This window comes from Telopea speciosissima, chromosome 5 (genome assembly GCF_018873765.1).
Source record: "Telopea speciosissima isolate NSW1024214 ecotype Mountain lineage chromosome 5, Tspe_v1, whole genome shotgun sequence".
Classification (NCBI taxonomy): domain Eukaryota; kingdom Viridiplantae; phylum Streptophyta; class Magnoliopsida; order Proteales; family Proteaceae; genus Telopea; species Telopea speciosissima.
Window position 1 is genome coordinate 22,498,066 of NC_057920.1, and position 11,809 is coordinate 22,509,874.

An 11,809-nucleotide genomic window follows, 5' to 3' on the forward strand; every position below is an offset into this window, starting at 1 on the left:
TTACGTCCAATGAGATGAAGTTAAAATGCATAATTTTCCCATCTTCCTCCGCACCTCCACCACCCCAAGGATAAAAGGCAACAAAACAAAAAATAAAAAATAAAAAAATCTCATGATGATATGGTTTATCCCATTTGTTTGGTTGTGAAGACATTAAGAAAAAGTACATTTTGTAACTTTTTTTTTGTATTTGTTTTGCGAAAATCTTTTGCAGCCAACTTCATTAGATTTTGGTCTTCTCTTCTTCAAAAATAAAAATTTGAATGCACTTTGTAATGGTATAGTGTTAGACTTATCCTTCATTTTCCATTTGATTTTCTAGTCAAGTTTTAGAAAGGTATATACATTAGTAAGAAAGAAAAAAAAATATTGAAAAGTTGGCTAGTATTAGTAACTAAATTTTGCCACTTGAAAGGTGATGTGGCAATTTCAATTAAATGGGTATTAAGGTAATGGTGTGAATTAGCTAGACAACAAATATCAGACCCTGATTTACTCATATATCCTACCATGTATGTTCATGCACACCTTCTTCCACAGATATTTTTATAGGTACAAAGTCTTGAATTTTTTTTTTCAATTCTTTATTTTGTTACTTAACAAACTTCGTTTGCGTAGAGATTTTACATCTGAATTGGACATCGTCTGGTCTACCAATCAACAAAATTCCAACTTTTCCAAAGTATGGCATTATTTTAGATTTTGGTGTAGAGATACCCTCTACATCTATTGGTGTAGAGTATCTACCTCTGAAAGAAAATGAATAATGGTAGAAAGAGAAACATTATTAATTTGCAGCCAACGTTTAAGAGAACACAAATATCTTTACAACCTATTTTTTTTCTTGTATGGTTATTGTTCTTTTCCATCTAAACTTAGCCTTATCTAGCTAAGGTAATTAATGTTAAAATATATGATTTCTGGTCTTTCTGACCTCCTCCTTTTATTTCTAGGTAAGCGGCTGAGTTTTTTTTCACTCATGATGAAGAAATAATCCCCTCACCATTGCCATTGGTATGCGTCTGATTGAGCTAGGGCAGGGTGTTTTCGGTCCGAAACAATTAGGGGTGGGGGTTTATATTAACGAAGGAATCCAATCATAATGTCAAATCACATATGATAAGGAAATACAAGAAAACTTTCACTTTTGGGTAAAAAAATAAAGAAAGAAATTAAACCTTTCAAGCACTTAACTCGATCAAGGTCTTACAAAGAGGATTTTTCCAACAAAAGATAAAATAGGAAGTCACATAAAAAGAATATGGTTACATCTAAAGAAAAAAAGTAGCTAAAACAATTGAGAAAAAGACAGAAGAAAAATATGTAGTACCCTAATCACAAAATAGCCCTACTGTTGAACCTCAGAACAGTTCCAACCACCGAGTCTGATTTGCTTGGGCTTGGGCTCCAAACCAGCCCATGTGAACCTTCCATCTCTTTCTTTGGGGTTGAAATCCCACATGCCCATAAGCCCATATGCATCTTGCGGCCTCAAGTAAGTTGGAATGACACATCCACCGTAAATACTTATAAATCAGTGGGACTCTCAGAGTTTTGGTTCCTCCATCATCTGAAGTCCACCAATGCCTAGGAAAAAGTGAGAGTTAGACATAGGGGTAAGGGCCCAATTGTCTAGCCCTAGCCAGGGGCTCCGAAGCTGGGTCCAGAATGAGTCCTGTGTCCAATCAAAGCTTAGTTTGGGCAATTGGAGTTCCTTCAATTCTTTCCCTTGTCTAATTCCAACAGAAGCCAAAGCCTTTGCTTCTTCTGCTTCTACTTCTTCTTCTTCCTCCTTATTCTTCTTTCCATGATCATGGTTATGCATCACTTGTTCATTATCTTCTTCTTCTACTACTACTTCTTCGGCCTTCAATAGAATATCCCATGCTAAGGTTGGCGTCGCAAAGCACTCTTGTTGCTCGAACATTGAAATTTCAGCATCCATGGTCATGGGTGAAGATGTCAAAGAGGTTTCTTGTATCTTCATCTCTTCCTCCATGGTTGCCCTTTGCTCTAACACTTTAAAGGAAGTTGCCTTCCTATAAATCTTGCACAATACTATGTCGTCCTGCATAAAAAATTAATTATACGATAGGTTAGAAGATTTGATGATTTAATGCATTCCATTAATTCTTTCTACAACTTTTAACGATCAAGTTCATGCATATATATAATAGTATACCTTAAATAAAGATGATTTGAACGAGGAATTGAGCATACGATACTCGTTCATGATCCAATCAGTCTTAGACCCACGAGGAGCTCTGCCCATGTAGAAGACAAGGGTCTTTTTTAGGCCAATAAGCCTCTTTGGGTTGGATAAGCTTCTGATGTGACGATCAGAACCCGTGGCTTTCCAAAACCCATGTTCGGTGGTACGGTTAGGCCTTCCACCGTTGCCATGCTTCCTGTCTATCGGCACAAAGAAATACCATTCTCTCTCCCCAATCTTAGCCAACCCTGCAATGCATTTACAACATCAGCCATATGCATAGATAGAGAAATTAAGAATAAGAGAATTAATTTATGAATTATTATTACCAGGTAAGTCCCAAGGATCGTAATGGTAGATGTTAAGGAAGCCGATGATATCGAAAGGGAGCTTCTTCCCAAAAACCACGTTCTTGAGATAGAAATCAAGCAGTTCTTCTTCCGTCGGGTGGAACCGAAATCCCGGTAACAGCCTCTCCGTCGCCGGCATCGTTGTTGTTGTTGTTGTAGTGTTACTATAATCTATTATTGATTTCCTTTGCTTTTCTTCTTGTAGTTGGGTTATGTTGGTCGGTTGGGTGTTCCACTGCTTCCTCTGTTCGGTTTAGTGCTCTCCTTTTTATAGGAGAGAAGCCGACTCGTAACCTCACCTAGGACTAATGTTGAATAACAGTGCTGGTGGTGGAAAATTGGACTCAATGATTTCATCTTTGAAACTTGAAAACTTGAAAACTTGAAAAAAGTGGAAATTCTAGTCGTTCAAGTTATGGATCCCACACGGTTATTCTTGGGGGACGGGGGGGGGGGGGCAACTTTGGAACGGACTAAACCCAGCGCCGTAGAGGGGTAGACACACTTGGAAGACTCTTAAAAGTTTTTTTTTTTGGGTAGAAGACAGAAAGTGACAAATATCGTTCTTCCTTGGGCAGTGCTTCCCTCGCTCTTTCTTTCCTAATTTATTCCAAGAATTTATTACTGGTAAAACTTCCCTGACTTTTACCAGGATTTTTATACTAAACTTTTGAGTTTCTAGGGATTTGGTTCAGCTTTTTCTTGGAAATTAAGTCTTTTTGTAATTTTATGTTATAGCCTTTACCCTCTTCTAAAGGTGGACAACCTTTGTGCAATGGGGAGGGAGGTTGTTCCATTATGATCAAGTGGTTACTTTGGAGTCTCAAAATAGCTTTTTAACAAAGAAGTTGAAAAAATTCAGCGCTGCCCCAATATTAAGCACTAACTTGGAATAATTTTCTTCGTTTTCAAGTTTTAATATTTTTCAAAATATTCTTCAAGATTTCAATTTTGGCACTTATGATTGGAACAGCAGCCAAGTTTTGTCTAAAGGCACCCTTTAATAAAAGAATTCACTTTAAGTTTAACATTTTTTTATCAAGATAATAATTTTAACATCAATAATCAATCAACCCTTTTTAGTAAAATAGCTCTAACATCAATGAATAGATGACACGTATCAATAAAAAAAAGAAATAATAAAAAATGCATTAAAGACTCAACGTGAAGACCAGCACCAATGGTCTAGCTCTCCAACAAATCTACAAAGCAGAGGACCAAATTAACGCGTTTCCAAATCCATGATGATGACCCTTAGATTTATAGACTTTTCCCAACGATTTGAAGAAATTAAGGGTTAATTTTCTCATATACATATCACCAATATTTACTCCAACTTTTCTATTCTAAATTTCCTTTTTTATTCTCTATAAGAGTACTTTCGCCTTTCTTTCTTCCCTGATAATTTAAAATTGGCGTAGGGCAAGACTCCCATGAGTTTCTCTCTCCTTCCCATATGAAGAGATACCTATACCTCCTTATTTTGAGGAGGAGAGAGATAGATACATGGCAGTGCTGGTGTAGGTTACGCTTTCGAATAGAAAACTATTTTTCTTTAAAATTTTTAAATTATCCTTTTGAGCTTTTCACGGTCTCTCACCAATTCCACTGCATGTAATCCCCCCTCCCCAACATATCCATTGTTACGTGACCCCTACCCATTCACCCTTGGCTGGTTGCCCATATCTCCCTCTCCCTTGCTTTTCTCTCTCCTCATGATTGTTAGAAAATGAAAATATTGGGTTCAATATTGGATATTGGAATCAATATTAGATTCCTCTAGCAATAGGAATTTTCCTTGGGTGGAAAGATTTGATTGCTTGGTGATTGAGTTCCTTTAGAAAACTCATTCTCCTTACTTATATGTTTCATCCAATTAGGGATAAGAGAGGGCAATAATATAAAATATATTGGATTGCCAAAAACACAAGTGACTCTCATATCCAAAAATGTGGAGCACCTCCCTCCTTGTGAAAACCGTTCTCTCTTCCCTTCCCTCTCTTGGCGTTTGATCTTGGAGATAGTCTAGGGTTTTGAGAACCTTAGAGTGTGGAGGAGTTGGCTTGATCGTAAGGGAACGTAAAACTGTGCGTGGTGCGTGGAACAACGGTAAAAGGACTATCATCAGTTGGAGGTTTTGCATCTGTGAAACTCTAGGTAACAATCGATCCTTCCATTGTTCCTGTTTATTGAATAACATCTCCCATTAATAGCTATTGATCCTGTTATGCTTCCGTTGAATCACACACTAATTACCAACAGTGGCATCAGAGCCTCGCTATCTATGAGAATGTTTTCAATTTTTTCCATTATCATATGTGATGCCTATTGTTTTTTATTTTTCATTAAAAAAAAAATTTGGGAAAGGGATACATGCGAAGAAGGCCACGGCATGCTCTCGGCTGTGTGGTTTGGGCGTGGGCATGAGCACTAGGACGCTTTTGTCGTGGGTGTGCATGCACAGCGCGCCAAAGGCCACGGTCTGCTGCACTCGCCCGCTGCATGCCCCACTAGTTGCACCCTCCCCCCGCTTGCCGTGCACCCCTCCTGTCGCGTGTAGCCCCCTACCGCGTGCTGCCCCTATGACCCGGGTGCTCCAACGTACGATGGCCTACCCTCTGCCGTGCTGCCCCTGTGACCCGTGCGCTCCCTACGTGCGATGGCCCCTGCCGCGCCTTGCACGTGCTGTTGTTGGTGCTATTTGCGCGCGCTGGTAGCCTGCGGCCTCCCTTTTGTTTTCCTATATGCTACCTTGTGTAACAGAATTTTAAAAAAATAAAATTCTGGTTAGGTTTTTTAAAGGGAGACCACTTGGAGAAGATGCGTGGAGAGATTCTTGCCTTCACCCACCTTCTCTAATTTGCATAATGACTTATTTTATTTTTTTATAAGCATGTATGTGATTATTTCATGGGTGCATTGGATGCACATGACCATAGTGACATGGCATGTCACGGTGAGGGTATTTTTATGTGTTTTTGGGCATTTTACATATAAAATATTAAATATTAAATTTGGGTATCATGTATGTAATGAGGACCATGGTTATGGGATTTAAAACATACATGCATTAGATGGATGTGTGTACTAGGCATGGCATGGATGTGATCATGAACGTAATTTTAATTTTCCTTTCTTCTCCGGCCCTTCATTTTATGTAAAAGTTTTGTAATTTTCCTCAGGCAAGTCAAATTGGTGGATTGATTTTTTGAGTTTTATCTTTCATGTAAAGGGGTTGTAATAATTTTTTAAATTAGCTTAAATTATTTGATGTAATCGCTTCAAGATCGTGATTATGATAGTAGATCAAGGATCTTGACGATTCATTGGTGAGAAGATTGGAGGAGGGACTTGCCCACTTGGAGTGTTCAAGTTGTTTATAGTTCTAAATTTATTTTCCTGCAATAGTTAGTTGCATCTGCATTATCACATAATTATTGCTATGTGTGGGAGTGACATATGAGGCTTTGATTATTCTCATCCATCTTGTAATCAAAGTGAGTTTATATTGGATGTGAACTCATGTTGATTAAATATGCTATCCCATAACCATTGGTATATATTTTTCTTGTGATAGATATATTTATATGCTTATACATTGGATGTATGGTTGTGATTCTATGCATTTCCGTTATCCCTCTTTGATAAAAACAAATGTGATATGAAAAACCCTGATCGGTGGAATTCCCATGGCCTCCCTTAGTTGGTGAGTGTATAAATTTTATCGATCTACTCTTGTAGATACTGAAAGGATAATACTTAGATAGGTTGATAAGATTGTCTACACCCATCTCACATGTGATAGGAAGAGAATGTGGTCAGTGGTACGTGTACTGCGTTAGTAAATATTAACTCACAAACGTCATAATTCCCTCCAAAATTAAGGGTATATATTTGACTTGAGTGAATGTCAGCCGATAGGAATGGGCATAACACTCAGGTAGCTAAATCACATTGAAAGTCTAAGTGACGGACATAATAGTTCACTCAACCAACATGCAAATGATGAACTCCGATACAATAAGTCAGGAGCATAAGGGTTGATAAGTTCCAATACATACCTTTTAAGCAAGAGGGAAGCTTAGGGTATGATTGACCATTGATCGTTTTACCCCGTTTTTCAATGGTTGTCGACCATGCTATTTTATACATCATGTAAATTTAATACTATGTCGATCCAAATCAACTACACTGCCCTCATTAAAGACCATATTTTGACCGACCCAAACTATGTTGACTGGAGGAGGAACATCAGGTTACTCCTATCTGCAGAAGGTCTGATGTCTGTCCTGGATGAAGAAGAACCTGAATTCCCCAATGAGAAAAACTCTGAAACCAAAGTGGTCTATGAGTTATTCTGTCAGAAAAACTTTAAGGCCAAGCTCCTCGTGTTAAGTTCTCTGGATAAGACCATCGTTGATTTGTCAAGGATTTGTACTTGACAAAGGACATGATGGAGGAATTGAAGGAGATGTATGAGAGAGAAGAAAGACATGTCCATCATCAACTGGTGACACTTCTCAATGGCACGAAGATGGCCCAAGGAACTCCAGTTATAGTTCATGTAATGAAAATGCGAAACTTGTTCCAAGATCTGGAGAACATTGGGACGTCTTTTAAGCTGAATTATAAGATGGATGTTATCTTCTACTCTTTACCTCAGGATATCTACGGATAATTTATTATTAATTATAACATGAATAAACTCTTCGTCGAACTTCCTGAGATGAACAACATGTTGTAAGAGATAGAGGCTGCATCCAAGAAGTAGAAAGTGGAGGTCTTGACCATAGAGGGCAAGTCTTCTTCCTCTAAGACTAAGGGCAAGAAGAAGAAGAAGAAGACTGACAAGGGTAAAGCCCCTAAGGTTGGATCAATAGGGAATTAAGAAGAACAAGAACAAGGGAACTTGTTTCTATTACAAAAAGGACGGACATTGGAAGAGAGAATGTCGAGCTTTCCTAGCATCTCAGAAAAAGAAACTGGAAGGAGGTATTTCTGAAACCTTAGTCCTTTATAAGTCTAATTTGTCAGAGGAACCTACTAATTCATGGTTGGTGGACTCTGGGTCAACTGTCCATATTTGCAACATGTTGCAGGGGTTCAAGTTGACAAGAAGGCTGAGTAAGGATGAAGTTCGTCTGAGAATGGGTACAGGAGTAGAGGCTGTTGCTGAGGTCGTTGGAGAATTTACTTTAGTTTTGAGAGATTGTTTTTATGCCCACTCTTTCAGGAGGAACATTGTTTCTGTTAGTAGGAATGGTTATACTTTTCAATTTGGTGTTAAGTTAACTATTCTGTTTAACAATTCTTTTATTATTACTGGCTTACTAGATAACGGATTATATCTCTTAAAATCGGTATTTGATGTGAATGAAATCTCCAATACATCTATGAAAAGAAAAATAGCTCAAGAAAATTCAACATATCTTTGGCACCTAAGGTTAGGTCATATTGGAGTAGAAAGGATAAATAAGTTGATAAAGGATGGTCATTTGGATTCTCTAAAGGTAGAACCTTATCCAACCTGTGAATCATGTCTACAAGGAAAGATGACCAAGAAACCCTTCTCTAACAAGGGAAGAAGGGTTGAAGCTTTGTTAGAGTTGATACACTCTGATGTGTGTGGGCCCATTAATGTTCAAGCGAGGTATGGTTACGAATACTTCGTAACCTTCACTGATGACTACTCTTGTTATGGTTACATATACTTAATGCATCGCAAATTGGAAACATTTGATAAATTCAAGGAGTTTCGAGCAAAAGTTCAAAAAAAAAAAAAAAGAGAAAAAATTGGGATTGTATCAAGTGCCTCCGATTTGATCGGGGAGGAGAGTAGTTATCAGATGAGTTCAGGGACTATCTAAAAGAAGTTGGGATTGTATCTCAGTTGACGGACCCAGGGACATCTCAACAGAACAGAGTCTCAGAGAGACAGTATCAAACTTTGTTGGACATGGTTCGATCCATGTTGAGTTATTCAGAATTACCATTGAGTTTTTGGGGTTTTGCGCTAGAAACTGCCATCTATATACTGAACAGGCTACCGACAAAATCTGTATCCAAAATACCTTTTGAATTGTGATATGGGCGCAAGCCCAGCCTCCAACATACTAAAGTGTGGGTAGGGGTGTCAATGGGGCGGTTCAGTCTGGTTTTGGTTCAGGCTTTTTGGTTTCGGTGTGACTTTTAGAGAAATCGAAACCAATCCAATAAGAACTGTTCGATTTTGGCTCAATTTTGGTTCGGTGCAGTTTGGTTTCGTGTCGGTGCCGATTTATGATAACGGGTTGATATCGATTTGGATTCGGTTTGGTACCGGTTTTTTATAACTGGTAGGGCTTGGTTAGTGCTTATTTTTCTTCTATTTCTCTTTTCAACTACATAAAATATTTCATTAGATCAAAATCTCAAATACAATACATCTTGCCATCTTGGCATTAATGCTCCCAAGTCCTAATCATCCTGTTCAAATGGATCCTCTATGCCTATGGATACAATTGGTTGGGTAATCACTCACAAAGGATATGAGAGCCAGGTCAACCATCAGAGCGACCACCAAATTTAAATCCTTATTTTATAAGAATCACTAGGTCAGCCATCAGAGCGACCATCAAATTGGATTGAACATCATGGAATAGCAGTTCCATAAGAAAAGGAAATGACATAGGGATACCGGATACCATATGGTGCAACAAACAAATTCAGAAATCAAAGGGAAAATTGAAAACCTAAAAGAACTCAATGGGAACAAGTTTAAGAGGATGACCTGATCGCATCAAATATCTCCCAAGAATCCAAAATATAAAATGCTTAGTGCCTTAGTGATGCACTGATGCTTGGGAATTTTCCTTCTCCAAATTGATTCTGCACAGTTTAAAAACCCAAGTTTCAACTTGAGAACTTGAGATGGGAAAAAAAAAAAGGGGAAATGAGAGTGAGAGTCGAGAGTCTGTGACTGAGTGTGCCTGAGTGCCGTGAGAGTCGAGAGCCTGTGCCACTGTGCGTGTGCCGCCATTGCCGGTGCCGCTGAGAGTCGAGAGTTGAGAGTTGAGGATGAGGTCCGGTGCCTGTGCTGCTGAGGCGCTGAGAGAGAAAGGGAAAGAGTCGAAAGACTGAAAGTTGAGTTTAGATTTTATGACATTTAGCATTTAGGTTTTAGAATTGGGTCAGGTCGGTTTGATCTAGGGCCGGGTCTATTGATTGGGTTCACCGGTTCACCGGTTCACTGTCGGGCTAGACCGAACAAAAATTGAATGATCTCTAAACCCCCAAACCGAATCAAATCCAATAAAAGATCGGTCTGGTGTGGTTCGGTCTCATTTGGGTTGGGTCGGGCCGGTTTAGTTGGTTCGGGTTAGGTATTGACACCCCTAGGTATGGGGTTGCATAGCACATGTGTGGAAGCAACAGACAGATAAGTTGAAATCTCGTATAGATAGATGTTATTTCTTAGGATACCCCAAGACTACTATAGGCTACTATTTCTATGACCCTGTTAATCGCATGCAACATTTCTTGAGGATGACATGATCTCATCGAGATCAAATTCAGTGGTCATAAAAGAAATATCTGATGACCAGGTACCCTTTGCACCCTTAGATAGTCCGGTTAACACACCCGCTGAGGAAAAACAACCTCAAGAGCCTAGACGGAGTTAAAGGTCTATCCGACCACCAACACGTTTGAATCCTTCTTATAGAGGATGATCAAAAGGTGGAAGAATTCCATATGGTGTCTGATTGTTCAGACACAGATCCTTATACTTATGCTGAGGCTCTAAAGGATGTTGACTCTGAGAAATGGCAAGAAGCAATGCGCAATGAGATAGATTCCATGGATTCTAACCATGTCTGGACTCTTAAAGATCTGCCATAAGGGGTACAATCCATTGGCTGGAAATGGATCTACAAGAGGAAGAGAGGTGCTGATGGTCAGGTGAAACATTTCAAGGCAAAACTGGTGGCGAAGGGATACACTCAGAAGGAGGGTATCGACTATAATGAAACCTTCTCACCGGTAGCGATGATTAAATCCATTAGGATTCTATTATCGATTGTTGTATACCATGATTATGAGATTTGGCAGATGGATGTACAGACCGCTTTCCTTAACGGATATCTTGATGAAGTCATATACATGGATCAGCCAGAGGGTTATGCTTCCCCAGGGGAAGAAAACAAGGTATGTAGTTTGTTGAGGTTCATTTATGGGCTAATATAGGTTTCTAGAAGCTGGAACATCTGTTTTGATCAAACTGTCAAGGATTTTGAATTTGAGCAAAATATTGATGAACCATGCGTGTATAAGAAAGTCAGTGGGGATGCTGTTTGTTTTCTTGTCCTATATGTGGATGATATACTACTCATTGGGAATGATGTGAAACTACTCTCATCTGTAAAGATGTGGTTATCCAAAATATTCTCAATGAAAGATCTGGGAGAGGCCAGCTACATCCTAGGAATTAAGCTTGTGAGAGATCACAAGAGTAGGATGTTGGGGTTATCACAATCCACCTACATTGACAAAGTGCTTAACAGGTTCAACATGTAGGATTCGAAGAGAGGTAATGTGCCTCTCAGACATGGAATCAGTCTTTCCAAGTCACGGTGTCCTCAAACTTTTGAGGATGTTGAGGCTATGAAGAGAGTTCCTTATGCTTCAACAGTAGGAAGTCTGATGTATGCCATGTTGTGTACTAGATCAGATATTTGTCATGCTGTAGGGATTGTGAGCCGGTATCAATCCAATCTGGGACAAGAACATTAGACAACTATCAAGGGGATCCTCAAGTATCTAAGGAGGACCAAGGATTACTTCCTTGTGTATGGTTGTGATCGGTTGTCGATAGTTAGATATACCGATTCGGATTTCCAAACTGACAAGGATGATAGAAAGTCCACCTCTAGGATGGTCTTTATGATTGATGGTGATGCAGTGATTTGGAGAAGTGTCAAACAAAAGTCAACGGCCGATTCCACAACAGAAGCTAAGTATTTGGTAGCTAGTGAAGCAGTGAAGGAAGGTGTCTGGCTCAAGAAATTCTTGACTGACTTAGGGGTGGTCCCTAAGCTAGTGGAGCAACCCATACCATTGTTATGTGACAATAGGGGAGCTATAACACAAACAAAGGAACCAAGAGCTCATCAAAGAAATAAGCATGTGGAACGAAAGTATCACTTGATTCGTGAGATCATTCAGCATGGTGACATAGCCATAGCTAAGGTTGACACTGCAGATAATTTAT

The 11,809-nt window shown here is 39.1% G+C and overlaps 1 protein-coding gene across 1 annotated transcript; it reads right to left on the reverse strand.

Moving 5' to 3' along the window:
• Positions 1-743: 743 nt before the first annotated feature.
• On the reverse strand, positions 744-2,701 carry LOC122662871 (NAC domain-containing protein 6-like). Its single transcript, XM_043858578.1, has 4 exons — positions 2,542-2,701; positions 2,183-2,460; positions 1,829-2,068; positions 744-749 (listed from the first exon to the last, which is right to left on the reverse strand). Exons 1-4 carry the CDS (start codon positions 2,699-2,701, stop codon positions 744-746), a joined length of 684 nt encoding a protein of 227 aa, XP_043714513.1.
• Positions 2,702-11,809: the final 9,108 nt, after the last annotated feature.